General features: G+C 56.8%; 10 protein-coding genes across 10 annotated transcripts; 3 read left to right on the top strand and 7 right to left on the bottom strand.

Moving 5' to 3' along the window:
* Positions 1–415: 415 nt before the first annotated feature.
* On the top strand, positions 416–2,203 carry GGS23DRAFT_596090 (glycolipid anchored surface protein; the record flags this gene model as incomplete). Its single annotated transcript, XM_051518428.1, has 6 exons — positions 416–475; positions 539–701; positions 770–843; positions 948–1,328; positions 1,432–1,491; positions 1,625–2,203. 6 exons carry the CDS (start codon positions 416–418, stop codon positions 2,201–2,203), a joined length of 1,317 nt encoding a protein of 438 aa, XP_051373168.1.
* Positions 2,204–2,737: 534 nt separating this feature from the next.
* On the bottom strand, positions 2,738–4,660 carry GGS23DRAFT_620279 (zinc finger protein zpr1; the record flags this gene model as incomplete). The annotated part of the gene is made up of 2 exons (XM_051521088.1): positions 4,086–4,660; positions 2,738–4,015 (listed from the first exon to the last, which is right to left on the bottom strand). Exons 1-2 carry the CDS (start codon positions 4,308–4,310, stop codon positions 2,738–2,740), a joined length of 1,503 nt encoding a protein of 500 aa, XP_051373167.1. The 5' UTR covers positions 4,311–4,660.
* Positions 4,637–5,527, bottom strand: GGS23DRAFT_501505 (uncharacterized protein). Its single transcript, XM_051514473.1, has one exon. It carries the CDS (start codon positions 5,427–5,429, stop codon positions 4,758–4,760), a length of 672 nt encoding a protein of 223 aa, XP_051373166.1. The 5' UTR covers positions 5,430–5,527; the 3' UTR covers positions 4,637–4,757.
* A 457-nt stretch (positions 5,528–5,984) lies between these two features.
* Positions 5,985–7,516, bottom strand: GGS23DRAFT_620277 (NAD(P)-binding protein; the record flags this gene model as incomplete). The annotated part of the gene is made up of 3 exons (XM_051521087.1): positions 5,985–7,133; positions 7,198–7,331; positions 7,404–7,516. The coding sequence occupies 3 exons, from the start codon at positions 7,514–7,516 to the stop codon at positions 6,130–6,132; spliced, it is 1,251 nt and encodes a 416-aa protein (XP_051373165.1). The 3' UTR covers positions 5,985–6,129.
* Positions 7,517–7,946: 430 nt separating this feature from the next.
* Positions 7,947–9,130, bottom strand: GGS23DRAFT_500888 (uncharacterized protein). The gene is made up of 3 exons (XM_051514470.1): positions 8,758–9,130; positions 8,464–8,706; positions 7,947–8,406 (listed from the first exon to the last, which is right to left on the bottom strand). The coding sequence occupies exons 1-3, from the start codon at positions 8,918–8,920 to the stop codon at positions 8,198–8,200; spliced, it is 615 nt and encodes a 204-aa protein (XP_051373164.1). The 5' UTR covers positions 8,921–9,130; the 3' UTR covers positions 7,947–8,197.
* On the top strand, positions 8,914–10,169 carry GGS23DRAFT_500947 (uncharacterized protein). The gene is made up of 2 exons (XM_051514471.1): positions 8,914–9,206; positions 9,310–10,169. The coding sequence occupies exons 1-2, from the start codon at positions 9,089–9,091 to the stop codon at positions 9,849–9,851; spliced, it is 660 nt and encodes a 219-aa protein (XP_051373163.1). The 5' UTR covers positions 8,914–9,088; the 3' UTR covers positions 9,852–10,169.
* Positions 10,170–11,567: 1,398 nt separating this feature from the next.
* Positions 11,568–12,771, bottom strand: GGS23DRAFT_596085 (oxidoreductase; the record flags this gene model as incomplete). The annotated part of the gene is made up of 4 exons (XM_051518426.1): positions 11,568–11,934; positions 12,049–12,318; positions 12,400–12,625; positions 12,687–12,771. 4 exons carry the CDS (start codon positions 12,769–12,771, stop codon positions 11,568–11,570), a joined length of 948 nt encoding a protein of 315 aa, XP_051373162.1.
* A 1,486-nt stretch (positions 12,772–14,257) lies between these two features.
* Positions 14,258–16,656, bottom strand: GGS23DRAFT_500969 (aldehyde dehydrogenase). The gene is made up of 5 exons (XM_051514472.1): positions 16,437–16,656; positions 15,901–16,300; positions 14,951–15,839; positions 14,642–14,677; positions 14,258–14,572 (listed from the first exon to the last, which is right to left on the bottom strand). Exons 1-5 carry the CDS (start codon positions 16,496–16,498, stop codon positions 14,469–14,471), a joined length of 1,491 nt encoding a protein of 496 aa, XP_051373161.1. The 5' UTR covers positions 16,499–16,656; the 3' UTR covers positions 14,258–14,468.
* Positions 16,657–20,422: 3,766 nt separating this feature from the next.
* GGS23DRAFT_500743 (telomere repeat binding factor-domain-containing protein) lies at positions 20,423–23,479 on the top strand. Its single transcript, XM_051514469.1, has 5 exons — positions 20,423–20,582; positions 20,654–21,093; positions 21,147–21,708; positions 21,766–22,206; positions 22,264–23,479. Exons 1-5 carry the CDS (start codon positions 20,522–20,524, stop codon positions 23,445–23,447), a joined length of 2,688 nt encoding a protein of 895 aa, XP_051373160.1. The 5' UTR covers positions 20,423–20,521; the 3' UTR covers positions 23,448–23,479.
* A 1,327-nt stretch (positions 23,480–24,806) lies between these two features.
* Positions 24,807–27,677, bottom strand: GGS23DRAFT_604638 (uncharacterized protein; the record flags this gene model as incomplete). Its single annotated transcript, XM_051519631.1, has 2 exons — positions 24,807–27,571; positions 27,641–27,677. 2 exons carry the CDS (start codon positions 27,675–27,677, stop codon positions 24,807–24,809), a joined length of 2,802 nt encoding a protein of 933 aa, XP_051373159.1.

Raw genomic sequence — 27,677 nt, 5'->3', positions numbered from 1 at the left:
TATAGGAGGTAGGTAGGTGTCTATCGTACCTGTTGGCTTAGGTGAGGAGGCAGAACTGGAGGTATCTACCTACTTCACACTCCCCCCCCATACGGACCAGCCAGGCAGTCGTGTGGAATTCCGCCTCTCCTGCGAACCTACATCAACATCGCCGGACCTCAGTTAGTCTGCCGTTCCTATCAACGACCCCTCCTAGCTGCAACTATATGCACCTACTTGCCTCGCTTTCCTATACCTAGGTATCTAGAGAACCCGGCCCGACTCTTCAATGCCGCCTATGCTTTCTCTTGCCATTTCCTACCCCCCTCTCCGCATCAAGTTAGTAACCGAATATCTACAGCGGGTGCAGCCGTGTGAGGCCATTCCATAGCCGAGACTCCGACTCGGTAGGCAGCTCGAGCAGACGGCCGCAATCATGGCCCTGGTCGCTCCCATCACGGTTGGGGGCCGATACTTCTGGAGAGGCAACGAGCGGGTAGGTCGCCTCTGTGTCTGCACCTACGCATCGCAACCAGGCCAGAGGCTGACGATAATTCAGTTCCTAGTGAATGGGGTTCTGTACCAGAAGTACGTCGACCCCGCGGAGCATGGAGACATGGGAATGGAGATGCCTGCGGACCCCTTAGCCGACGATTCTCTCGAGGACCTCCGGAAGAGTATTCCTCTATTTAAGGAACTCGGGCTTAACACCATATTCGTCCGTAAGTAGCCTGTCCATTCCGCTGTCCTGTGCCGCTGCAATGTTGGCAACGCTCATCATTGGAATTAGCGTACATCGACTCGTCCAAGAACCATGACGCCGCCATGACCATGCTAGCGGAAGCAGGAATTTACGTATTTGCTGTAGGCCATGCTATTATCCAGAATTCCCAGCACACGCGCGCTTACTGGGAATTCCCACCGTATCGTGTGCCCTGAGATTCTTCTGCTCACGGGTGTGTACCCAGAATCTCTCCAGCCCAGACTGTGGCGCCAACCGAGCGGCGCTCTTCAAACCCTACACAGCCGATCTCCTCGAGAGGTATCTCCGAGCCGTTGACAGTATAGCCCACTACCCGAACACGCTTGGCCTCAGCGTTGCCCATGGGGCCATCGGCGACTTTAGCTGCGTGAATGCTGCCCCAGTCATCCGTGCCATTGTACGCGACGTCAAGCGGTATCTCACACTCAGAACGTCCTCAGCGATGGGCGCTGGAGAGTGGGGCCAGAGGCTTCAAAGAGGAGCCACACCCGTCGGCATAAGCTGCTCTGACGCCTTGTCTCTGTTGAAAGTGCAGTATGACTACTTCTGCGCCGGGAGCAGCGACGAAGCTGCTGATTTCTTTGCAGTACGTGCGCGCTAGAGACATGACCCCCGCCTACTCATACCCCGACAGGCTATCGCTCGGGAGGCATGATAGTCTACTACCTGCATAGCTGACATCTACGTAGTTCAATAACTTCTCATGGGCCGGAAAATCGAACCTGTGGGATTCTGGGTATAATCGCCTGGTCCGTAAACCCCCTTCTTACCCCTCCTCGTCTGCGGGCGCGATCATCCTATGTTTCGCCGGCTTTCGTAATGCCATGGCGCTGAATTACGCCAATCCAGCATCCGATTAGAACATGCTGATATCGAATCCAGATTAAGATGTTTTCTGGCTCGCCCGTCCCCGTCTTCATATCTGGATACGGAGCGTACCTTGGCCTAAGGCGCCTCTTCCACGAGACCCGCGCAATTTACTCGCCGCCAATGGTTGACGTGTTTTCTGGCGGCATCGTATACGAATTCATCAACCACCACAATTCCGGCTACGGGCTGGTTAAAAGGGGATCGCGGTCTGCGCAAAATAACACATGCCCCTGGTCGAAGCGCAGGGAATTTTCCTACCTCAAGAAGAACCTAGCGATGTTTTTTATGCAAGCACCGCCTACTGTGCTAGGTAACGAGGTCCCATCTGGCACGACGACTAACGATAACTTCTCTGCTAGTACGGGTTTGAGTGCGGGGACTAGCAGGCCAAAGATGCCAAAGCCGAGTCCATCATGGCCTGTCAAGCGACCAGTCCCCCCATGTCCGATAGATTGGAGCATCATCAATGCCCATGTTGAATCCGATAGTGAATGGGTCGATGTGAAGGAGGAGATTCTAAGCATGGCCGTCGACGATGTTATAGATTCGGTGTGGGATCAGTTATACATCGACGATTCGAATCTCAACTAGGGTTACAACATAAGGGTCTTAAATACGGGCACGTTTACGGCTGGCCGGTATTAATATCCAGCCATACGTGCGGTGACCTTTTCCTCGGGAGCATACTCGACACCTTTCGACTTTCTACCACATAAACTCAGCTAAGCTGCGGCGCAGTTAGTAGCAAATGTACGAGTAGCAGACGCGGTAGAGGTAGCCGGCTCGTCAGCACCGCGGCTATGTACCCATAGTTACCAGTATATACTGACAGATCACGACTCTCAATGCTGAATCCCAATACTGCAGCACGAGGGAATTTCCCAACTCTGATTACTTGTCCACTGGACTTTTATATGCGACTCCTCTCATCCCCCCAAAAGACAAAAACTAGGTTAGGTATCTTTCTTTTCCCACAATACAAATCACCAACACATCGTACCCAGCCATGGTCCACCGAAACCTAGTATGCCCGATCACACGTATCTGTTAACCCATAGATATTAAAAACTTTAAAAAGAAATTTTACCAGGAAAGAAAGGAGAACCCCGGGAGGGGGCGAGCACGTCACGTCTCGGGGACGCCGCTCGGGGCGGCCTCGGCGTAGCCCTCGACCTTCATGTCGCGCAGGCCGAGGTCCTCCTCCTCCTGGTCGGTGCGGTCGTAGTCCTCGGCGGTGATCTGGGGGTCGTCCTGGTCGGGGTCGACGGCCTTCTGGACGTAGCTGGCGGCGAGGGGGTCGGTGAGGACGACGGTGAACTTCTTGTCGCCGCGGATGGCGGCGTCGAGGTCGGCGAAGAAGGCGGACCAGCGGGCGCGGTCCTCGGCGGGGAGCGAGTCGTCGCCGCCGCCCTCGCCGCCGCCGGCGGCCTGGAAGATCTGGCTGTGCAGGTCATCGCGCACCTGGGTGAGCAGGCCCTCGACCGTGGTGAAGCGGCCGCCGAGCGTGCCCGGGTTGACCTGCAGGCTGAGCTCGGGGCACTCGAGCGCGCAGCTCTCGCTCTTGAGGATGTCGCGCGCCAGGTCCTCGGCCGACTCGACGCGCAGCGCGATGCGCCGCCCCTGCGCCGGCACCGCGCCGCCCGTCTTGACGTCGTTGGACCGGTACCCGCAGTCCGCGCACACGGTCGACATGAGCACGACCGCCTTGAAGTGCGGGATGTCCACCATCTTCATCTTGGTCGTGCACGGGTGCATGCACCCCGGGCACGTCGCCGGGAACTCGTACACCTGGTCGGGGATGATGTCGTCGTCGTCGTCGTCGCCAGGAGCGCCGCCGCCGCCGGCCGAGCCCGGATCCGTGGCGCCGGCGTTGGCGGCGAGCCCGAGGGCCTCGTTCTGCTCCGGCGTCCGCGCGTACTCGTGCTTCTCCCACTTGCCGATGCCGTCGCGCATGTTGGGCGTGATCCACGAGTTGCCGGCCGGGTCGTCGACGGAGAGGCGGAAGGGGAAGGCCTCGCCGGCGAGCATCGCGCGGCCCTTCTGGATGATCTCGTCGATTCGGGAGTAGACCTGGGGGGCCTGCTCGCGGCGGGCGTCCTGGCCCAGTGCGAGGTCGTCGAGTATGGTAGTGAGGAGGCCCTCGACGTTGGTGAGCTGGCCGCGGCCGGCGGGTACCTCGAGGTCGAGCTCGATGAACTTGACAACGGCCGTGTCGGACTTGACCACCTGGCGCTCGAAGTCGGCCATCTCAGTGAGCCGCAGCAGGTAGCTCGACCCCCGGGGCTGGATGGTGCCGGCAGATTGTATCTCGGAGTTGGAGAAGCCACATTTGTCGCAGGAGAAGGACATGAGGATGACCTCGCGGAAGTAGGGGATGGAAGTGAGCAACATGCGCGTCGTGCCCTGACCAGCGTTAGCTACTATGAGGGTTTGTGGGGGGATGGGGCGAGTCAGGAAAGGCTTGTGTTCGTACGTTTTCATGGCAATTCATACATAGCGACTCGATCTCGTCGACGACTTTTTCGTCGCCCTGGTCTGTTGTGTGTGCGGCACCATTCGTTCCGTTCGTTCCGTTCGCGTTCGCGCCGTTCGTGCCATTTGCGGTCGGGGCGAGCTGGCTAGCTACCTGGCCGATGGGCTGGAAAATGCCGTTAGACGAAGCGGTAGCAGAATTTGCAGGTTCCTCGGGCGCGGGCATTTTGTATTGCTTTGGGCGTATCTCCTCGGTGGAATTTTATTTTTCCTTTTTTTCAATCTGTTCGACAAGTAGGTGTGTTGAGTGATGAGGGAGGTGATCCGGAAGCTCACTTTATTCGAAAAATTTGGAGGGGCAATGAATCGAGGTAGCGGGGTTTGCAGGCATGACATAATTATCACACTTATCGGCACCGCTATCGCAGCCATGAAGGGCGGCACCGAGCCGCTAAGTACAGCGCCCTACCTGTTATAGGCCGGGGACCTCTAGCGTGTGCCAGCCCCTGTTGGAAAGATCCAGAACGTGCCCCCGGGCCGCTTTAGGGACTAGGAAAGGCTTGCCGCCACTGGCGACCCCCGACGTCCCCGCGAGTGGCTCCCTCTTAGGTAGTCCCTTAGGTAATCGATGCTCATCATCCGCTTCTCTAGAGGTAAGTAGAAGGAACCCGACTCACTTCAGCATGAAGTCTCTCAGGCTCAGACCGAACCCATTCTGGGGCCTGGGCGCAGAGGATTGGGCCTGTTGAAGCAGGGCCTGGAGGCCTTCTTTCCTGCTCTTCGCTCTCTTCTTGCTGCTGGCGTTGGCGGATAGTTTCGCAGACTCAACCGGGGGGCGGATAGCGGCCTTAGGAAGGGTAGCGGCGACAGTGGAAGTGGCAGTGCTCGCAGACTTTGACGGGGCTGTCGCGCGATGCCTCGCTATGCGTGGTGGCCGAGGGACTAAGATGTCCGTGTAGCAGCCGCACATGCCGCAGGTAACCCGTTTTCGGCACCCAACTGTCGGCGCGCTCTGTTCAGCACCAGCAGTCGAGCCTTTCTGCATGCTTCCCTCCTTTTCCTGCCTCCCCCCCTTCTTTCCCTTCCCTCTCCCCCGCCCCCTCCTCTCGCGAGCCTTGCTGGCCCCGATGATCTCGAGCTTGCTCCCCCGGCCAGGTATCATGATGTGGCCACAGGCGCCGCACGCGTGCTGCCGCTGCGCGTCCGACAGCTCCAGGCCGTGCGCGAGCAGGAGCGCGTTGCGCCGCGTCATCATATACGCCGAGGTCTCGGGCGCCGTCTTGGAAAGCAAGTGCGCGGCGTCCGTAAGGAAGCCGACGGTCTGCGGGAGGCACTCGTTCGCCATCTTTGCATGTAGGCAGTCGAGTCGACTTGTAGCCTAGGCTGGTGGCTTTTTCTTGTTCACCCCTGTCTGTCGCGACCTCGTGCCTCGCCAAGTTAGTCAAATTAAGGCAAATGATAAATTTCTCTAAAGATCCACTGTTGAACTTACCCAGTTTCATAAGTACGCTTTAATGCATACGATGTATATACGCATAAACCCGATTCTCGAATTTCATCTGAGATTCACTTTGAGGGCATGTACATTTTGTTTGATTTACGTACCTTTCCGCAATGTTTTATTTCGTTTGTCTGGTTCGCGTAGGCTGTCTCTACTAAAAACATGATGCCACAGCCGTTCAACAGCATAATGGCTTGTTCCAACGAGGCAATCCCATACATATAGAACGAGTATACTAGTAAGAGTGAGGGCATATATAGGTACGTATATTTTCAGATCCAGGCGTAGGTATATGGTCCTCGTTGCACTGCTCAATCCGCCCATTTCCACCCATGGGCCTGATATCATAACTATCGAAAATTCAGCATGCCGATATAGCAATTAGTACGTGCTATATAATACGAGATTTTGTGCCAAGCCGCATTGGGTATATCAACATAAGCAGCGAGTGTAATACTGATTGGGTGTTTTGACAATTTAACCAACCCTCAGGAACAAAGTAAACCAAGTAAGAAATATCTTTGCTACGATCTCCTAGAAGCCGTTACGTGTTCTTCTGCGTTTCCAAGTACTTACTCGTAGGTCTAAGCGGTAGCTTCGCAGCATCGTAGGCCATGTCGATCATCCTCATGGTATTAATCGAGTCAGCGCCGCTAACCCACTGTGGCACCTCGCGTCCACGAACTTTGTTGACAAACTGCTCCAGTTGGTATCGATATGTCAACCAGTGAGGCTCGCCGGGCTGATCGGTGCCGGCCTCGCGAAATGAGTATGTCTTGACCGTCTTGCTACTCGTCCAGCGCTTAACTTCGGCCTTGCCCTCGATGTTACGCAAAGAGAATTCGTCGTCGATTCGGATCGAATGTAGAATTGACGGCATGACAAAATTCGCGAACTTGATCTTGCGTGTCCGCACGACCTCGTGGCCTTCGGGCACGTCAATTCCGGCGTCCGTGTCAGATAGCACAACGGGACGCAGTGTCACGTAGAGATCAGGTGACAGCCGGTCGAGCGGCGCCTTGAGATCCCCTTCCATCTCGCCGCGACCGCCACCGGGGAACCGATACCGCGCCTTATATCGCTGATCGCAGCGAGAGTCGTAGGACGCAGCCTGAGTAGTGCATTCCTCGCACGCCTCCGCCACAGCACCGAACACGCGGGTTAGGGCGCTTGCCGTATATGCGCCGAGATCCATGAGCGCGCCGCCACCGAGATCGTACCGGAAGCGAATGTTGTCGGCGCTAAACATCAAGCGGGGAACCCACATGACAGCTTTGGCGCTGGCGACCTCGCCTGGGGTCACGTATGACATGAAAGTGGACCAGGCCGGGTGGAAGACGTAGTGCGCTGCCTCGAGAAGGACGGGCGGCTTGGGGCCATCGACAAGCGGACTCCTGAAGAGGGCCTCGGCTTCTTCGGTGTTGTTCACCGACGGCTTCTCTAGGAGCACATGCTTCCCGGCTTTAAGCGCGCGGAGAGCCCACTCGAAGTGTAGGCCGTTAGGCAGAGGGATATAGACGCAGTCAATTTCCGGGTTGTCGAGTACACCTTTAGACGACCACAGACATCAATCGGCCGCGTAAAGATATGGCGAATGTCGCAACCTGCTTACCCTGGTACGTTTCCGCCACGTCCGGGATGCCATGCTTCCGCGCATAGGCCTTAGCTTTGTTAGGATCGCGAGCGGCCACGATCCGAACCACGACATCCGCATGCGACTTGGCTTGCTCGATAAGAGCGCTCGGTCTAAGCGACGATGGTTAGACGACTGCAAAACCTGGCTCCTAGACATGGGGCTAGGAGACATGTTAGACTCACGCGATGTCTGCGGCGCCCAGAATCCCGAATTGGAGCGGCGAGGACGACTTGGCAGCGGCTGGCGGGTTCAGTATATACCAACTCCGGCGGGCGAAACCGAGTACGGACGACATATTACGCGGCGTATATGACGAGATGGCGGATGAATAGATGAACGGATGGATGCTACCTAGGACGGCGATGTCGAGGAACGGGACGGCAACGTTGAGAAACGGGAGCAGTGTTCGATGGAGGGGGCGGTCCAGATAAAATACCTGCACCAGCAGCGCAAGCTGGAGTACTTGCGTGTACATACACACCTTTGCGCATACTCATGTACTCGACAAAACCAGCGCGAACAATAAAAAAACAAATTTACTGGAGCGCAAATCGATAAAATACGCAACAAGCTGGTCGATGTCCTTTCTTCTTCTCTCCATCCCCATCACGTACCATACACATTCGTTTTCGTAGGCTCTTTACCGCCAGGTGAACCAAAAATTGCGAATCGCCGGGTTACTATGACTTCACCTACGACATCTAATTGCAGAGGATCCCTCAAACTATGAGGGAATACGGACCCGATACTTACACGATCAACTAGCTCACACGAAAAAGATGTCTAGCCACATGAAGCTGCACGAAAAACCGTCGTTAAATTGCAAGATTAGGCCTCCGCGCGGTAAATACAAATGCTATGAGGTATCCAAGCATCCAGTCATGAGCATGTACTGTTCCCTATCCAAGCACTCCTTTCAAACATCGCAAATCACCAACACACCTGCGCGCGGCCAGAAGCTTCACAGTCGGTACACTTATAGGATAGCGCGGAGGATGCCACCGACGGGTGCGAGGATGCCGCCGACAATCTTCTGGACGTCACCAACCAAGCCAGTGACCTCCTGAGCGACGGGGCCGACGGTGGTGCCAACGGCGCCTAGGGCGAAAGTGACGATCGGCTTGGCGATGGGCTCGATGGTAGCGAGGACGAGCTGGAGCTCGGGCTTGACGGCCTGGAGGACATCTGGTATCCGCTGTTAGTATTGCTGCAAAAGGCGGCCTCGGAGCACCTAGCACGTACCACGACCCACGCTGTTCACGATCTGCTGCGCCGTGGACTCGATACCGTTGGCGATGGCCAGAACACCCCTCAGCACCTCGGGAATACTCTTGAGTTCCTCCTCAACCAGGTTCGGGACGCCCTCGGTGACGAGCGGGAGGACGGCGCCGACGATGCCGGTGAGGTCGCCAGCGATGGTCAGGAGAGCCTGCTCAAGCTGGGGAACCAAGGTGACGTTGGCGCGGACATCCACCAGCAGGTCGGCTGCATCAACTGTTAGCTATCGGCGACGATGATGTAACCCGTAAGACTTACCGATGAGGGCCAGTTCACCATCGACCGTGTTCTTGACGGTACCGACGGTGGCGCTGACGGTGCCGAGGAGTTGAAGCTGGCGAGCGTGGGGTTGGCTGGCAGTCGGCACGGCGACGGCAGAGCCCAAGGAGAGGGCAGCGACAGCGAAGTTGGTGAAACGCATGATGATGGTTGTGTTGTGGGTGAAGAGGGCGTTGTTGAGTAGGTGTTGGAGGCTGAAGAGCTCAGAGATATCAAGGAATGACTAAGTTGGAATATTAGAGAGCGACTGAGCGAGAGACACCGTAGGCTGTTTGCTGGCTTGGGATGAGGAGGACAAGAAAAAGTGTTGATGGAACAGGTCGATGAGGGCAGATATATACTCTGCCCGTCGACAGCGTCGTCCCCATCACACCCCCTAAGTGCCTCCCTTCATCTCAACGATATTGGTTCTGAGGTCCTCCACCCTGGTGAGTTGATTCCCCCCCTCTGCTGTCGTCACTGGCTCAGGGACCGCAATAGCGATGAACACCTTCCTACTTCATCTGCTCTGTCATTAACACCCAGGCTCAGGGTCTTGGCACCATGGATACCACGCGGTAGAGATGGTCACCAACCGGATGGTTTTGACCAGGACCAGCGGTGTTTCATTCCCAAAACTGCCGCCCAAGGGTCCTAACTATGGACAGGGTGTCTGTGGATCCGACACCGTGCATGGCAACCCAAAGGCACGGGTTGCTGGCCAAGGGGTTCACGGCCCCCGCACAACTACTACTGTGGCACTAGCTGTGGCAGGAAGGCCGATCACAATGTTACGCGCCCGTCAATATGCCGAGAAACTTGCTGGCCGTTATTGCGCCAGTGATGGTGAACTGTGCGCCTTCGATATCCCACTCCTAAGTGTAGACAGCTTCCCTAGGAGACGTTACCGAAAGCGGAAAATTCGGGCTGCCGTGTTGGCTGCCCCGTCCCCCTTTTCCCCCGATCTCAGCGAGATATATCCAGAAACATGCACACACACCTGCGGTTATACCATGGTTACCCAGCAGAAATCGAAACGCGCGCAACCCATTTTGCATGAAAACGCAGATTTAACGACATTAGCCTGTTTCTAACTCGAGTGGGAGAAAACATGCCGCCATCTTCGAAAAGAGCCATGGTGATGACTATCAAACGGCCTAGTCAGCCGATCACAACTGGCTGCTCGAGATTTGATTGGGACTTGAGATGGCCTGCTAGCATTGGAAGGCCTGCATCGATCCGCACGTGCCTGATGGTATAGGGAGGGTTTGCAGGGCTCACGGCGAGGGACTCTTGCCGACAACCCTGCATAGATTGATCAACCTGGTATCGCTACCGGTATTCACCGACTCGACGTATCTCAACTCTCCAAGCGGGGGATCATACCGTTCCTCCCCATCCACGTCTCTTTGCATACCGACCTTCACATGTTCTTCCCCTTCTTAAAGGGGTAGCCGCTAGCGAGAAAGGGGTCGTGTACGGAGACATACACCTCGTCCGACCACAGTCACAATACGGCATCACCGATGCGGCCTTGAGCTTTCAATGTTTGTCATTGTGCCGCATTTATGGACGAAGTGTCTCGTACGCCGCACAGCATACTAGCATGGGGGGTTCCTCCGTGGATGCGGGAGGGCAGCCCGAGGCGATGATATCATTCTGAGCAGTCTCCTCAAGTACGGCCCCTGAACTGCCCTGGTTACATTTTCGTTGGGAGAAGCGAGCAAGGATGCCACCGTACGAACTATCGAGCGACCACGAGATGGAACTATCCTCAATCTTTGTGAGTTTACTTGGCGAGAAGGACGCGCGGCAAATCTGGGTACACCTCTTCCTCCACAACAGGCTCGCCTCGCACTTTTCCCTCGCGCCTTCTCCTCCTGTTCTCGAAGCCTCGGTACCCGCATCTAAAAGAATTCAGTGCCGGCACAATTTCCCCCTCGCGAGATTTGCAAGACCGTTGACGTAAGGAAGACGCCGGAGCGGCAGCGCGACACTCGGTACCCTCGGAAAGCTTCTTCCGATTTCGTCCGGCGGCGTTGGCCAGCCCCTAGATCGAGACGAACGTATTTACAATTGTCGTTATAGTCGTTACGTTAGCCTAAGGACGCGAGAGCTCCCGGCGCGAACCCCGGCATCCGGCTTGTTCCGCAGGTTGTGTCGTTTGCAGAACGCCGAGGAAGCGGCACTTTGAAGCCCAAGTCGAAGAGATCGCCAGAAGCCTGGGCCAGCTTCCTATGGGGGCAATGCCACGAAGGGAAAATAGAGGGGAAACGCCCCCTTTTCAACATGCATGCTTGTTCAGGGTCAGTTCGGTTAGGCCTAGCCCAACGGGACCTCCGGTGCCTTTGAAAGGCAGAACGCCACTTAGCTGCGTCCTACCGAGGTTGTAGGCATTCTACGACGGCTCCAAGTTCTACCACGGTCGATCGCCCTCTCTTGGATAAACCTTCATTTTCGTTTCGTGCCTCGGAAGCTGATTCTGGTGCGCTACTCGGCGGACTTCACGAAGGTTGAGCCCTGTAACATCACTTTACTGGTAGCGAAATACAATGTTGCCGAGGGATAGGGTAACCGAATATTCACCGAACCGTTAGCAGATACCATTTTGTTGGACAAGACCTTAGGCGAAAAAGAACTCGATGGTTATACTAGGCGACGGAGACGGGGGCCTATCCGCCTTTCCCGTCCGAAACTTGGATACCTAGAAATCGGCTAGCTTTACGCTGAGATGTTGGGATCGCTTAGAGCGGTGTTGGCCGAGGTGACGCCAAGATATGGCCCGCGTCTCCTTTTCGCCGGGCCTACGTTTACACCACTTTTCCCACGATGTTCTCTGTATACGACCATAGCTCTCGCGCCAGCTCCTTGCTCTTTGCGTAGCTGTCTAGCTTGTTGTTGCTTTGCACGCCAACTGGCATGTAATACGCCCCGTTCACCAGCTCATCCCTTTTCGCACCTGCCGCTACCCAGAGCTGGCTGAGGCGACCTTCGCTCTCGTCCACCACGCTGATTCCCATGAGCCAGTTGACGCCGTATACGAAAGCCTTCCTCCCCAGCGACAAGTTATTTACCATGTCTGTCGAGACAACGCCGGGATGAACGGAGACGGACTTGATGCAAGGGTATCGCCGCGCAATCTCGGCAGCGTATAAGATATTCGCAAGTTTGCTCTGGCTGGAGCAGCCATCGCCGCGTTAGTGCCGGCCAAGCTTCGGTGACAGCCGGCCCCGCTTCCTTGCCCGTAGGAGGCACGGTTTCTAGAGAGGCTGCTGATGGGGAATTGCTCACCCGTAACGCATATTCATGCCGAGAAAGCTAGAACTCTCTTGCTTGGTCCGAAGTGAGGAGAACGCGATCCCGTTCCTCGAGTGCGCTCGCCAGGCGGCAGAGGTGAGAATGACAAGTCGAACGTCGGAATTCGGTATATCTGTAGTTTTCGCCATGACGGGTAGGAGTTCCCAAATGATCATCCCGTGTGCCATGTGATTAACCGCGAAGTGTATCTCGAATCCGTCCTCGCTCAGGGCCGGCGACATATCCATGATACCGGCGTTACACCTATTCAACTTGTTAACACTCCTATCCTCTCAGCGAGATACTTTGCGAGGGGATATGGGGCAAGATACAGGGGTGGCTGACATGAGAAGGTCGATGCGGTCGTGAGAGAACTGAGCGCAGGCTCTCTTGACCGAGGACAGCGACGTCATGTCCATCTTTACGAAGGTAGCGCCGACCGAGGGGTCCGTTTTATTGATCTCCGCGATGACCGACTCGCCAGCTTGCACATTACGGCCGGTGAAGTAGATATGGGCCGGCTCATGTTTCGCGAGGGCTAAGACCGATGCTCTTCCGAGTCCCGCGGTTCCTTCGAGGCGATTAGCTTGGCCCCCTATGATGAAGACGAGGCGCCAGAAAATGCGACGAACCACCTGTGACGAATATCACTTTGCTGCGGAGGGATGGGATATCTTTTTCCGGATCAAAGTTCGCGAACCCAGATAGCGCAGGCATCGCGGCGGCAGGCTTGTCTATCTCAAATGCAGCGCAAGGTGCCGACGTCTAAGTTGGAATGCTTTTCGAAGCTTAGAGAGTTTAGTCGCCCTGAGAAGATGAGAGTAAGGCAAGCTTCTCTAGCTGGGCGGGACATAGGCCCTATTTATATCATATTTGGCGCAACGTCTGGATCGAGGCACGCGTGGTCTGGTAATTAGACATCCAACTCGGTTTCTGTTTGAGGCAGCAGGTATTCACTTAAGTCTTCCGTCTTAGTCGTCGATATCTGAAGAGTCGCGGTTCCGAATGGGGTCTAGGGGCGCTTGCAGGATAAGCAGATAGCAGATCCGGGGACCCAGTTTAGCGTGTCGAGTCTACTATAAGCACCCTTATTCAAGAGGCTAAGTCGAGATCTTAAGATGAAGAAAGATGAAGAAGGATGTAAGTGGGTAACTGAGGAATAGCCGTTAGTCGGATAGGTTAATACCTAGATACTACGTGCCGACGCGTTCTGTCAGATTGTCTCGGAGCATGATTGCATTCATGATCGATTCCCTCTCAGATCCGCCAAGTTCGACCCAGAGACACGCGGTACGCTGTTTGAGGGAGAAGGCCGCGATTGGAAACACTAGGCAGATCCTCAAAGCGTTATCCAGGCAGCGGCATCGCAATGTAGGAGAAGACGTGTCTGGTATCGGAGATGGACCAACTGCACGAGGTAAGCTCGTCCACCCTTGCGTTCGCATCCGGGTCTCGTCCGAGGCCATGAAAGACTCCGACAAGTCGGCCTGCTGACAAGTCGTTCGAAAGGCGCGCCCGGAAGACGACGGCCAGACTGGCCTGGCCGACCCAGCCGAGAGGTGTTTACCCCACCCACATCATGCTCTACACGAGGCCGGCGTTATGCTCGCGTTTATCCCCGTTGCATTATGTCCGCAGGTCGCAAGAGAGCAGCACAAAGACGGGGGCCAGGAGCAGAACCCGCACAGGGAAACAGCAGGATCTCGCTGGACCTGTGTGTGTGGAGAGTGTGCGAGGCGCATATAAGCTAGATATATTTACGAGTTACGTACGCGCGTGCGTGCGTGTGTGCCTCTGTAGCCTGAGTTCAGAGGCGAAGTGCAGAGGAGATACCGCAGGTAGGAACAGAGTCGGTCGCAGCGAGGGCACGCCTCGGTTAGTCGCGAATCCGCGTTGTTTCGTTTGTCCTCTACGAATAGCCGACTCGGTTCGAGCTCTGCAAGGCGTTGGCGTGGACGCGGGGCCCCGCGTATCTACGACACGGCGACCGTAACGAGGTGTCGACTAGCGTCCGAGTCGCCGCCTAGGTTAGGTGGGCTAAGTAGTCACGCCCTCATCTGAAGTCGCGGCCATTCTTGATTTCTTTACTTTGTATTGTTTGACATAGCCTTACAGCGATATTCGGTCCTTGCACGTACGTGGGGGGGACCTGGCAGTAACGACGTCCTACTTCGTACAATCACTTGGTTTATCCCACACGCCCAAACCTTGCCCCAAAGCCGGCAATTCTTCTTGAGAAGGGGCTGACGCCAGCCGGCATCCCCTCAAAACAGACACGGCACGACTGTTGTTCCCCTAGGAAACGTCCTACCCCGCCACGCGGGTAGGCAACAGGCGGCACTTCTTCCTAGGTATGGCTCAAGCGACGGCAAGCTCTCGTTTTCGGTGATTATTTTTTCCCCGCGCGTTATTGCTTAGAACAGGGGGCCGCCTAACCGGATAGACACCGACTTATTCTGCGTGTAGTTGGCCAGGGCCGCTTCGCCGAGCTCGCGGCCGATACCACTCTCCTTGTAACCTACGGTGCGGATTAGCATATCTTCTATCGCTCAAGTGAGAGGATTGTTAAGGCGGGCATGCTACTTACCGCCGAAGGGAAGTTGGTGGTGGAGAAGGTTGTAGCCTATTTCAGAATTAAATTAGCACCAGCCACTGATATGGGGTAGAAGGGTAGATTGTGGATGTCGTTGCAAAAACGAGCACGTAGGTATAGCGAAGCGTCGCCGCCAAACAAAAAAAAAGGGAATGAAAAAAAAAAAAACCAGCTTCGGGCTATCGAGACACCGAGGTCCTATAAGTGGAGAATTATAGGTGGGTCGGGATGGAGGCGACGTGGGATTTGAAGGGGGGTAACTGGAGGAGTAGAGCAGGGGGGAAGAGGGGAAAAAGAACATACTGTTGACCCAGACGGTACCGGCACGGAGGTCATTGCTGACCCGGATGGCCGTGTTGAGATCCTTGGTGTGGACGGCGGCGGCCAATCCGTAGGCGCTGTCGTTGCCTAGGGCGACGACTTCCTCTTCGGTCTTGAACTTGGCGACAGCGACGACGGGGCCAAAGATCTCTTCCCGCATGATCTTCATGTCGGGGGTAACGTTGGTGAAGATGGTGGGCTTGATGAAGTAACCCTTGTCACCGTGGCGCTCGCCACCGGCCTCGACCGTCGCGCCGTCCTTCTTACCCTCTTCGATGTAGCCCATGATGCGGTCGTACTGGAGCTGGCTGACTTGGGGGCCCTGGAACGTGTTCTCGTCGAAGGGGTCGCCGACCGCGTTCTGCTCGGCGCGCGCCTTGAAGGCGGCGATGAACTTGTCGTAGATGCCCTCCTGCACATACACGCGGGAACCGGCGCAGCAGCACTGGCCGTGGTTGTAGTAGATGCCGAAGTTGACCCACGAGATGGCCTGCTCGATGTCGGCGTCGTTGAAGACGATGTTGGGCGACTTGCCGCCTAGCTCGAGGGTCACCTTCTTCAAGTTCGAGGAGGCGGCGGCCTTCATGATGGCGCGGCCGACAACGGTAGAGCCGGTGAAGGCGATCTTGTCGACGTCCAGGTGGGCGGAGAGAGCGGCGCCGGCAATCTTGCCGATACCCGAGATGATGTTGAGGACGCCGGGCGGGAAGCCAGCCTCCTTGACCAAGTTGGCAAAGACTAGACCGGACAGCGGCGTCTGCTCGGCCGTCTTGAGGACGATCGTGTTGCCGGTGGCGAGGGCCGGGCCGATCTTCCAGGCCAGCATGAGCAGAGGGAAGTTCCAGGGGATGATCTGGCCGCAGACACCAATCTAAGACGAACCAAGTTAGCGCTCACTCGTTCACGTACGCGTCCTGCTCGCGCCGACGTACCGGCTCCTGCCTAGTGTAGTGGAAGGTCTCGTGGTTGATGTCGATGGTCTTGCCCTCGATCTTGTCGGCCCAGCCGCCATAGTATCGGAGGCAGCCGACGACGGCGCCGACGTCGCCCCTGGCCATGGTGATGGACTTGCCGTTGTCGAGCGACTCGACGGCAGCTAGCAGATCCAGGTTCTTCTCGGCGAGCTCGGCGAGCTTGAGCAGGTAGATGCCTCGCTGCTGCGGGGTGGTCGTCCGCCACACACCGTTGAAGGCCTTGCGGGCCGCGGCGACTGCCAGGTCGACATCCTTCTCGGTGGCCTCGGACACGGAGCAGATGACTTCCTCGGTGGTGGGGTTGATGACTTCGAAGCTCTTCTTGTCAACGCCTTCGACCCATTCGTTGTTGATCCACCTGGAAGAAGCGAAGGGTGGTAAGCACAGATCCAGGCTGAGAGAGCAGATGCCTGAACGGGAAGGAAGCTAATTCAGAGCCGGGGTTTCATTGGCAGGCCGGGGTCAGGCCAATTGGCACCAGGAACTCGACTTACAGGCCGGTGGGCTGCGTGAACTCGCCAGTGATCGGCGTCTTGAGCTGGACGGACAGAGGCATGATGTATATGTGGTGTCGGTGTGTATAAGGGGAGTTCGGTCGGGTTGGGTATATGGTAGGTAGGGTATAGATCCGTCGGTTATACACGTGTAGCGGGAATTGAGAAATAGAGAGAAGGGGAAATATTGATTAGGGGGGAGAGGAGATGGAAATTGAGGGGGAGGACCCCTTAAGGGTCCTTTTGTATCTGCGTCTGGGGGGGCGGGGTAAAAGAGATTTCCGTGTGCTCACAAGATGTGACGAGCTATGGGGACGCGGAAACCAGCGGTGCCCAGGCTCGCTATCGCCGATCGGAGGTAAGGCGCGTACCTGGCTACTTACTCGGTACCTACGTGCTTTGGAGGTACGGCGCACGAGGACAATGCATGGAGAGGCAGGAGGTAGAAGGACTTGCCTCCATGCTCCAGCGCCACCGTTGTGGGTGCGAGCCTGGAGTGTCCTCCGTGCGTGTTCGTCAGCGGCGCTACGGGCTGGCCTAAGGGGGTTGAGTACCAATCCAGGAATAGCGCCTCTCGCTGGCTATGCGACTCCACGACAGCGGCCCCCTTTTCCCCATCCATCGGTACGCCAATCGCGGGAGGTATGTTAGGTAATTGTGCCGCATACCTCAGTTCACGTCGGGAGCCAGGACGGGTAGGGGACCTCCAGGTAGGTTGGTGCAGACGGGAGTCGAACTGTCTGCTGGCTATCGAATGGGGTATCCCGTCCCTTCGCGGGGCCATCCGGCCCATCCTGCCGGTGCTGTACAGTGCTGGGGCCGCGACATTCACTGTTCGAACGCCTCTCCTACGCACAATAGTTGGGAAACAATCCCGATCCCCGCTCTCCCGGATGCATGGGAGGCGAAAGGGGGCGGAGAGGGGTCATGTGGAGTTGGGGTGGGCGGTCGGGGTAGCCGGGGTAAGTACCGCGCATCCTGCTGCGATTAGTTGCTGGGTACCTAGTTCGGAGGCGAATGGGACCCCGCTTTGAGCCCACGTATGAGTAAGTGTTGCCTGTCGCCTCCACGCAGCACAACCACATAGCTACGAGGCCGATATCGAGGAAAGGGATCGAGGGGAGGGATCGAGGCCTACCTGGTACGCAATCGGTGCGTTGCCGTCACCGCGAAATGCCTACACGTCCATACCTCCGGCGACCGTCTGCCACAATTACGATAGGTCAGATCTTCGTGATAATGTCTCAACCTTAACACGTACATCCACAATATTCCGATGACTTGGGTGGCCCCCGATCCTATGCAGAAGGCCAAGGTCTCAGATGCTTGTTACGCATGCGTGATTTCGAGGTTCTGCCATTGCTTTTCTGCCTTCTCCTTCGCTCCGTAACCTGCCTATTCATGGTACGAGGCGTCTCCGCCGCAGTGCTTGTTCTGAACGTGCGGGCATCCTTGCCCTCCATTAGGAGGAGCGCCATGTTGCCCTGTATAGCCTACCTACCTACGCAGGTATGTACATGCTACCTACACGTTAGAGGCAGGTACATGGACGCTTAGGTAGGTACCTCGTCGTCTCTGGCATCGGTACCTGCACCTGCGCTCCGCTATGCGTCTGAGCCAGCTGACCTGCTGACCCCATCAAAACCGCCGTCGTCAAATTCTTGCCACCCTCCTCATTCTCCCGCCGCCTCCCACGCGTCGTCCACCGCCGTCCGTCCACCCGTCTTACTATTGCCTTGTCCACACGACTCGGCTGCTTTAGCTCCTCCGATCTAGCCCGGATTCGTAAAGTACGCGCCTGTATTTCCCCGCATTGTGGAGGGATCCGGTCTCGTCTCTGCGCCCGGGGGGCTTCTAGGTCGCATCCCCCCTCGATCCTGTCCTAGATCTGCAGCCGGGGTTGGTTGGTTGGCGCAGTTCTCTACCACTGTTGCCCGTCGTCCGCGAGCCATGCGATGCGGACAAATGGAAGAAGGCCCATCCGGGAGGATGACATGAAACCTGCCCATCAGATCGTCGAGGTACGGAGAGCTCTTCACTTCCCTTCACTTCCCTTCCTCACTTTACCTGCCTACCTTATCATCAGGGCTATGATTGCCTCTTTTGGACTTGCGAGACCCTCCTCGAAAAAGCCTGCTAAAGCTGCCTGCACGCGCCAAGTCCTGCCCCCCCTTCTCCCTCGCCACCAGTTCTCTCGCATCACGCTATCCATATATTGCTGGTTGGCTAGCTGGGTGCTGCGAGCTGGGTGCTGCGAGCTCCAGCAATACCCCCCCGCCTCCCTGATTGGATTGGGACGGACGAGCGGTATTGACATTGCAAAGTTGTAGGAGCCTGCGCACCGCCATCACAACAACGACGATAACAACATCCCGCGCATGCCAGTAGTAACACGTCAACCTGCTCACCGGCGAGGAATACGCTGGTGAAACCCCCACGAAACCCACCATGAGGTAGGTAGACATGGTGGCGGGCGCCTTGCGGACCGGCACTTTCCGCCGCGTTCTGGGGGGGCAACAGTTCCCGGCTTATGGGGTCTCGTCTCGCCTACCTCTTAACTTCCTCCGACTCGGCCGTCCTCGCTTCGCGATCGTCAATTGATGTAAACTCTGGCCTCGCTATGAATCGGTCCGCGTCGACGTCGCTCACCAATACGTAAAATTCACAAAGAGGCACGTTGCGCTTGGCACATGCGCTCGGTACGAGCTTGGATCCCGTATGGGCTTTGCGTCATCGGGTCAACAGAGAGCGAGCCCGCGACCAAATATCGGTCGCCTTCATCGTCCCTGACTTGTTTACCAACCTGCCTCTATGCCCCCTACGCACCCATCTATTAATCATCTATCTAAACCTAGGTAGAGTGAGGTAGGCTTTCTCCCGGACGCAGGCGGGCTCGAGGCTTGCTATTAACACCGATACGGACAATGGGTCGCCGATTCTGGGAGACTTGTCAGTTAATAAACCCGCATTACAAATGGGAAAAAGCACGTGTGACAGTTTCTTCGACTGATATAGAGCCGTGCCGGGGTAGGCCCTGTTCTCGTTGATAAGTTGACCCGGTCGAGTCCGCATGTAGGGAAACAACCGGATATCTTGGAGAGCAACCCGTAATGGATACGAAGTCGATACTAAACAATTCCCGGCGAAGGCATTGCGAATCTGCATGCTAGCTAGACGGCCTGTCTAGAATGACAAATTAAGATATCCGCCTGGGCATCGCAAATACGACCGTCCTGACTAGGCCCCATCGTTCATGAGGCAGGTAGGTGCAGATACCTAGGTGCCGAGGTGCGCAAGTACAATTGGCGACATCAGCGCGTTCATACCGTACCAAACATCTTGTCGGGAAGAAAGCGAAGCAAATGAACAGGAAAAGAGCCGTATAATTCCGTTATCGCTGCCGTCTTCATAGAGACTTCTCCCTCGCTCTATCGGACTTAACTGCCAATGCACTATGCAAAACTATATGTACATGGACCTAAGGTAGTCTTACCCCCTTTGCCCATCAACTACGATCCCTGTATATTTCTATTTGAAAGATGTCCCTTGGATTTCAAGTGGAAAGGGTTATGCATACACGTCGTCGCTCGGAATATCATCCGTCAAGCTCTGGATATAAGACTAGGCATCTTAGGTACCTACACCTATCGGACAGGTATGCACCTATGTACATAGGTATACACCGGGGATGTGTATCAGGTAGGTAGGTAATTCCACTACGATGATATTATATAAGCAGTGTTCTCTATCTCCTTCTCTTCTCCACAAAAGAAATTAAAAAGAAATAGGAAAAATTAAATTTCTGGTTTTCGGTGTGTTGTGTGCATGTGTGTATCGCGGCGCGCTAGAGACTCCGGGGCTAGAAATAAGGGCAGCTATCTTATCGGCGCTTGGGCTAAATTTTCCGCCGAAAGCATCAACAAGCCGTGCCTGGCCTTGGACTACGACCGATACACACCGTCGATCCCGTATCTAACATCAATACGACTTGCCCGCCATCATTGCTTCCATCTCCACCGATGGTCCATCGTACCGCGCCTCTACACCTATGCTAATAGCACTGCAAACATCAAGTTGACCGAGCCATGGCTGCCGATGTAGCTGAGGCGATCGCTGCCGCCATGGCTGCCGTAGCGCCGCCAGGTAGTAAGTTGCTGCTGTTCTCGACTGTCTTTCTCCCCCCGCAGATGGCCTATCTACTTACGCCGTTGGGTAAGGCCCCTGTATCAAGTCCGAGCCACCGGCCGCCGACTCTATGGCTATGGACCTTAACCCTGTGCTGGAACGACCACAGTCTCCCCTCAAACGACCACGAACCCCCGACGAAGATGGAGGCGAACGGTCGCGCGACGAGAAGCGATTGAAGGTCGAGGACGAAGGGCCGGAGGCAGGCCTAGGCGATATGGATGAGATAGCTCGTCTAGTGCAGCAGGCCGAGGCCTCGGTCATGCGACAGTTCCGACCGGTGCCCGACAGCGTCGATGGCCTCCCGACTAGCGACATCGAAGGCGTTCACGGCCTCCCCGTCTTACAACCTCCCTTTGACCCGCGCGCACCAACCCAGATGGAAAACACAGAGCCACGCTCTGAGTCCCTGTGGAGCAATCCCCGGGACTTCACGCGTCGGAAACATATCATACCCGCACTGGGTAGCCTGGTGGGTGTTTTGCGGACCCGCTTGACTACGCCGGAGTGACTGAAGATTTCTAGGCCGTCGATATCATCGCAGCCTGGTCCGAGCAGTCTCTGGAAGACACCATAGCGACACTCTGCGGTGAGGGAGACTCGGACATTGCTAAAGAATATGCCGCGCTAAAGGCCGCCTTCGATTCCCAGCGGCGGCTCCTTTCCGACGCTCACCCGCTCTTATATCCCGAACAGCTAAATCTCGCGAATCAGAGCAGGCAAATCATCCGAGTGGTGAACCTGGCCACGGTTTGCGCGAGTGTGTTTGGTACGAATGAGCTAGGTCTAGAAGAGATCAACGATCACTTTCTACGCATCTTCGTCCCCGAGAACCAAGAAGTGCCGCGGGATGTGGCAGAATTATACCTAGGCCTGAAAACCCAGATATTCATCGCAGTGCTAGAGTGCGAGCAAGGAAAGGCGAGGGAGCAGTCCCTGGACGATCTCTTCCTTACCAGCCTCGAGAGTAGTTTACAGGGGCATCACCCACGGCTTCCGTTGACTGCTGCGGAGCGCGAGTTTGTCGCGAGCGCGGAGGCGCGAAGGGCTATGCTTTCAAACGAATCGGCCGATATCGACAGCATTCGTACGTGCGCGCCGTCGAGACTGATGAGCGCATCCGCTTAGCTAACTACGCATACAGAGGCGCTGAGCAAGCAATTTACCTACGAGGCCTTCCTCGACAGTTTAAGTACCTTCCTCAACGATCACATAGAAAGCATTCGAGCTGAGAGCGCGGGAAAGGTGGATATCACGACGGTGACGGAAGATACGGCGCACGATGAACATATCGCTACTGGTGTAGATGGGACATTCGATATTAACGCAATGATTGCAGAGGCTTCGAGGGCCGCTCAGAGAGCTTTGGAGCCTGCCGGTGAAGCGCCTAACGAATTGGATGACCTCTCTGCTTTCCTCGCAGAGAACGTATCCAAGGCGGTCGAGCAGGCTAAGGAGACTACGAGCACCGAATTGCCATCTGCCATCGCTTCTGCAGCCGAGAGCGCTTCGAGAGCTACGATGCTGGCCTTACAGAGTATCCAGCAGAACCAGTATCAACCAACTGCGCTCCCGCAGTCGAATGGTAAGCCGGGGCCCCAGTCCGCTGCGACGGCAAGAGATATTCGCTCACTCTGTGCAGCCCAAACGCACCCGAATTCAAATCACAATCATTGCCAACCGGCCCAGCAAACGCCGCCCCAGCAGCAGTATTCCCACTACCAGCAACATTCGGTAGCAAACGGGTTGCCTTTGTATCACACAGCAGGCCACCTGCCCCCGAATCAGAGCGATTCTACCCCAGCGCTGTACGAACGTGCTCGACAGGCAGCGGCGGCACGTTCATCTACTCACGCCCGTCGGGAGGGGTCGCATTCAACTCGTCGGCCCTGGAGTCCCGAGGAGGAAAAGGCGCTCATGATGGGCCTTGACATGGTCAAGGGCCCTCATTGGTCGCAAATACTGTCACTATTTGGACCTAATGGCTCCATAAGTAACATCCTCGCGGATCGTACCCAGGTTCAGTTGAAGGACAAAGCCAGAAATTTGAAGCTGTTTTTCCTCAAGACGAACTCGGAGATGCCTTACTATCTCCAATGTGTCACAGGCGAGTTGAAGACCAGAGCCCCCACCCAGGCTGCGAGAAAGGAGGCAGAGGAGAAGGCGAGATTGAATTCGGAGGAACAACAAGCTCACGTCAATGGCATCCTGACTTTGGCGGGTGGTCTGCAAAACAACGCAGCGGCATCAAGGCAAGATGCGTCTCCCACGACAGTTCCTAGAAGCGCGACGCCGAGTCAACCATTATCACGTCCGACCTCACATCCTAGCTCTCAACCGGGGACGCCGGGAATTCCCCAACCGCCAATTCAGCCATCAGCGCCTGCGCCCGCCCCCACATCGACGCCTCTACCTCGCCCAGTGATACCTGCACCACAGCCGGTTAGCCTCCCGAATCTTACGTCGATATCCCACCAGCACATGCAGCCCCCATCTATTTCGCAGGCCGAGCAACAGGCAGCGACAGCACCTATAGCCAACCCCCCCGCAACCTCGAATATTGCTTCCACGTCGGGCGCGAAGGCTTTGCCGGAGGCCTTGCCGGAGACCGCATCGGGGACACCCCCTCTCGCCGAGGACTGCGAGCCGACGGTCGAGCTCAGCAGTGTAGACGCCGCGGTTCTCGGCCTGAAAGCCGCGCTAGAAACAGAGCGAAAGGATTCAGCGACCGCCTACGCGCCGTCTACATCAGCTATCAACGGGGAAATTGCAATACCGCCCGACACGCCGGACGCGCTAGCAACGAACACTGCCACCTTACCCTGATGTTGCGTGAGGGACAAAGATCGGAGCTACGGAGGGCTAGTATACCGAGCGAATTTACTCTTATTCATTTTTTTTCCCTTCTGGTTGCCTTTTCTCTCCGAGTCAAATCACATGATGCGCGATGTGGTCCACGGTTGATTGATACCCCTGGGTTCCCTCCTTTTTCTCTTTTCTTTCCGGTAGCGGGCTGCGGCAGGAGGTAAACAGTGCACGCGTGCATGGACGGATCGGATGAAGAGATGTGCGGGTGAATGTCGACTTTTGGCACGTATATATATAAGATAAACATAGCTGCTAACTAGGTACCCTACCTACCTACGTAGCCTATGTAGCGCGACGCCCCGACGGGCAGACAAGCGACGAGCTCACCAGATTTCCCATTCCGCAACGCGATTGTGTGATACGAATTCGCAGCACCCAGACCGCTCCGTTGCGGTGCGAAGGGGCTCGACTCGACCCTGCCTGGGCGTGTGGGTGCGCCGTGCGTAGGACGTGGATGGGCCGGATGGCAGGCGGCGGAAGCGCCTCTCACCGTGCCGCGCAGGCGAGTCGCCCATCTCAGGTTGGAGATGCCGGCCTGGGCGCGAAGGGCGCTGCCCGGAGTTTCCATGCTAGGTCTCGCCCCTTACCCCCCGCGCCTCCTGGTCTTCTGCGCCGCCAGCGGCACGGCGCTGCGCGAGACCCCACGCCCCCCCTTCTCTCTCTCTCTTCCTCTGCCGATGCCGGCCGGCCCGGAACACCCCCCGCTAGCGGCCCGCCGTGGCGCGGTGTGCGACGCGCGCGATTCCCAGCGCGACTGCGCCCCGGGTTCCTGCGATGGGGACGGCCGCAGCGCTAGTAATCCCGTTCTCTCGCGTCCGGGCTCTGTAGACGGGGGCGTCGCGAAGCAGAGACGATAATAGGACTCTAGGAAGTGCTTGCCTCGTCTACGAGTATGAGAGAGAGGGGAGGTTCGGAGCCCGAGCGCGTGCCGATAGTAATTCCCTACATCTGCACTTGCTCCTCTCCCTTTCTTACTACACCTCAGCACACGGCTGCAGAGAAAGCAAAGAAAATGTATTTACATCTACTCGCGCGGGTTGATACTCGCCGCGAATCGATTTTTACGAGCTCGAATTTCCGCGTCAGATATGTCCTCTCGTTACCCCTAGCTGAGCTATCAAAGACAAAAATACACCTCTTCCAGAAATCCTGGTCCCTGCCCCGTCGCTTTACCCTGGAAGCTATTCATCCCCTTCCGAGTTGTTACAGTCAGGGGAGGGGGAAAAAAAAAACGCCCTTTCTAGTGCCCACGCGCCGTGAAATACATCCTCTTCAACGTAGAAGCTGCGCGCAGCATTGTACTACGGTAGGATGACTTCACATTACCACGCAATCCTTTTCCTTCCCGCTGCTGCCGCCCGCCTGCGCGGGGGAATTTCCGGCGACGGGAAGCGGTGGTGGACCCTGGCGCCCTCTTCCCGGTCCGCTCGGTCCGGCGCTGCCCTGTCCGTTGATAGTGGGCCGCCTTCCAGAAGCTGTGTTCCCCGGGCTGCTCTCCGGGTGACTTGGGTGGCCTGCCGGGGGTACGTATGGGGTTGTCCTTGATGCTTGTTCGTAGCTTGGGGGCGCATCATCCGCCGTGCCGCCGCTGGGCCGGTTGGTGGGGGTAATGGGGGGGATCAAGGATCTGACTTGCTGTACAGGCGGTCTACCGCCTCTAGCACCTGTACCGGCCGCCTGGTTAACCGAACTACCTCTGGCTGGTGGCTGGGGACCGCCACTGCCCATACTAACAGAGCTCCCCCGCTGCGGGCCGGCGCGGCCGGCTGGTGTGCCTTGTCTCCCTTGCTGTTCGATAAATTGTTCTGACAATTGGCTTTCGCGACGACGAGCGGCCTGCTCCGCGTGGTGACGTTGCTCCTCTTCCTCCTGCAGCTGCAGAGCCAACGCCAAGTCCCGGTCCTCCTGTTCGTGTTTTGATGGAGGCGGCATGTCGACGTTTGCGTCGCTGTGGTGGTCAGTCCGTGATCGCCGGCTCTGGACAGTTTGCCACCCGCCCTCTCGTGCATCAGGATTCGAGCTTGAGGAGCCCACGGACGATTGCTGCTGTTGGGGGCCGCCAACTAGGCGGAAGTCGCCTGAGTAGAATTCAGTTCGTTCGCCGCTGACATCAGCCAGAGATTCCCAGACGACCTCCTCGTGGGTGTAATAGCCGGCATCGGTAACCAGGGTGAAAAGTTGACGCGTGCGGGGATGGCAGTACAGAGTCGAGAAGTGATCGTTGCGGAACAGGATGGATATAGTGCCTGGGCGCATAGCTTTGGCCATAACCTCGAGGCCCCAAGGCGTAAGCTGGGTGGCTGAGGTAGAGAGAAAGGACTTGATGATGATAATGTCCTGGTAAAGTTGCTGCTCGTCTTCGGTGAGGCCCGTGTCGGAATTGCTGAGCTTGTCCTCGAGCTCCTCCTCCCGGAATAATATGCTCTGAACGTCGTCGTAGGAGGATGCCTGCCGAGCCATGGAGTCGTAGGCCGGGTCGGCTTTCGGGGGCAACCAGCCGTGGATTAAAGGGATAGAGAAGGTAGCATAGAGCTGCATGTCTCGCGTGCTCTCAAAGGTGCCAGGGGCGGGGCCTCCACGATCGGAATGCTGCTGCTTAACCGTTGGCAGTTCAGAGACAGGAATAAACCGAGGGTTAACGTTCATGCCGGTGTGGAGGCCCTTCAGAAAAGCGTAAAGTTCAGGCATGTCCGGCAACGATACCTCTGGGTTGGTATGTCTATGCGTCATAAGCTCGTCAAAGACGGCTTCCAGGAGGAAGTTGAGGCTTATTTGTTCTCGAGACCTCAGGCTTTCCACCAGATTTGAGTCTGTCTGGTTCGCGGGCGTGGTGAGCGTGAGCGCATTGACAAGCGCAACCAATGGACACGGCCCGTTGGCGTTTTGCACTAGGATAGGCGACTTCCGGGGATTCTTGGCAGCGGTGGCATCGAACCAGCTGATGTTCTTAATCTGGTAAGTTTCTGACTTGCTCGAAGCACTCGAAGACTCAGGCCTCGGTGGTTGCGGCGGTGGATCATCATCCGCTGTCTGAGGACGTGGTGGCAGAGCCGGAGGCGCCTCTTGAGCGGCGGCGGTAGTAGCAGGGTTGGCGGCAGAAGTGGCCGTTTCCTTGGGCGCCTCGTCCCCTGCATCCATAAAGTTTTCCCATGTGCTTTTCCTCGATAGAGTTGCGGGTGCAGGCTCCGGAAGGGGGTCGTGGTCAATTAGGTTCCAGCCGTCCGCGGTCTCAGACTGCGTCTGCGAGGCTGCAAGGTCTGGCTGCTTACCCTTATCTTGGGAACCCGCGTCGCCCCAGGCAGGCTGACCACCAAGTATCTCTGCCGCACCCTGAGATTTCGCTGGTAACGACGGCAATGAGGATTTCGGGGCACCCCCTTCGGGATATACAGGCGGCAAGGGAGGAAAATCGGAGGACGGGCCAACAGAGGGGATACTCGACGGCGCGTTCAAGCCCCAGACACTACTACTCTGAGGCGCCTGGCTGGTCAAAGACGGAGTTTGGTGTGGATTGTTGGAGGAGCTCGGCTCGTCTCGCGTCGGCTGCTCAGAGTTCGTGTTCGCCTGGGGATCTGAAACTCGAAGCTGCGAGAAGTCATCGGTTGGCGCAGGGAGGGGCGGCGCGTTGGCGGGCACAGTAGGTGGGGTTGAGGCGTCGTGGCCATTTTGGCCCGTCGCGGGCGCCTGTACGGGCTTGCGCTTAAAGGGATTCGTCTCGAGTCGGACCTGTCCCGGGACGAGCGCCTTCGGGATGCCTTCTGCCTCGGCAGGATCGGTCACGGCTGCGGTGCCGGTGGGTTTGTCGGTCTCGTCCCAGGGGTTTTCCTGGTCGCGAGAGTAATCGGGGGTCCTAGAGGCGGGGCCGGGCTGAAGGACGTCTGGCACATCGCGCACCATGTTCCCGTCCGCCCCATCCGCCGCGTCGGCTGCATGGTGACCATACGATCGCGGTGCCGAAGGTTCGGTGGCCCAAACTCGGTCTAGATCTGACTCGGAATCGCTGGCGGAATAGAGCTCCTGCCTCACACGTTGTAAGCTAATGGCGGGGGCGCCGGTGTCCGTGGAGGCGCTGTTGGGAGCGGCTTGCGTGCGACCATGGTGGTATCTCGGCGAGGCGAATGCAGTCAAATGGCTATGGTCAAGCAATCTACCTGGCGTGGTTATGCTTGGGGAGATCTCGCGGGGCAT

This window comes from Durotheca rogersii (genome assembly GCF_024521655.1).
Source record: "Durotheca rogersii strain YMJ 92031201 chromosome Unknown GGS23scaffold_7, whole genome shotgun sequence".
NCBI lineage: Eukaryota > Fungi > Ascomycota > Sordariomycetes > Xylariales > Xylariaceae > Durotheca > Durotheca rogersii.
This window is presented reverse-complemented; position numbering and strand designations above follow the sequence as displayed.

What these genes read in the sequence shown, in the direction of transcription:
- GGS23DRAFT_501505 (XM_051514473.1), bottom strand. Translation starts at nt 5,429, where the DNA reads ATGGCGAACGAGTGCCTCCCGCAGACCGTCGGCTTCCTTACGGACGCC.
- GGS23DRAFT_500888 (XM_051514470.1), bottom strand. Translation starts at nt 8,920, where the DNA reads ATGCGTTTCACCAACTTCGCTGTCGCTGCCCTCTCCTTGGGCTCTGCC. An exon ending in TGGTGAACTGGCCCTCATCG is followed by an intron (nt 8,707 to 8,757) that starts GTAAGTCTTACG and finishes CAGTTGATGCAG; the next exon opens with CCGACCTGCTGGTGGATGTC. An exon ending in CGTGAACAGCGTGGGTCGTG is followed by an intron (nt 8,407 to 8,463) that starts GTACGTGCTAGG and finishes AGCGGATACCAG; the next exon opens with ATGTCCTCCAGGCCGTCAAG.
- GGS23DRAFT_500969 (XM_051514472.1), bottom strand. Translation starts at nt 16,498, where the DNA reads ATGCCTCTGTCCGTCCAGCTCAAGACGCCGATCACTGGCGAGTTCACG. An exon ending in ACTACACTAGGCAGGAGCCG is followed by an intron (nt 15,840 to 15,900) that starts GTACGTCGGCGC and finishes GGTTCGTCTTAG; the next exon opens with ATTGGTGTCTGCGGCCAGAT. An exon ending in CCACCAACTTCCCTTCGGCG is followed by an intron (nt 14,573 to 14,641) that starts GTAAGTAGCATG and finishes TCCGCACCGTAG; the next exon opens with GTTACAAGGAGAGTGGTATC.
- GGS23DRAFT_500947 (XM_051514471.1), top strand. Translation starts at nt 9,089, where the DNA reads ATGGAACAGGTCGATGAGGGCAGATATATACTCTGCCCGTCGACAGCG. An exon ending in TTCTGAGGTCCTCCACCCTG is followed by an intron (nt 9,207 to 9,309) that starts GTGAGTTGATTC and finishes ACCCAGGCTCAG; the next exon opens with GGTCTTGGCACCATGGATAC.
- GGS23DRAFT_500743 (XM_051514469.1), top strand. Translation starts at nt 20,522, where the DNA reads ATGGCTGCCGATGTAGCTGAGGCGATCGCTGCCGCCATGGCTGCCGTA. An exon ending in TGCCGTAGCGCCGCCAGGTA is followed by an intron (nt 20,583 to 20,653) that starts GTAAGTTGCTGC and finishes CCGTTGGGTAAG; the next exon opens with GCCCCTGTATCAAGTCCGAG. An exon ending in TGCGCTCCCGCAGTCGAATG is followed by an intron (nt 22,207 to 22,263) that starts GTAAGCCGGGGC and finishes CACTCTGTGCAG; the next exon opens with CCCAAACGCACCCGAATTCA.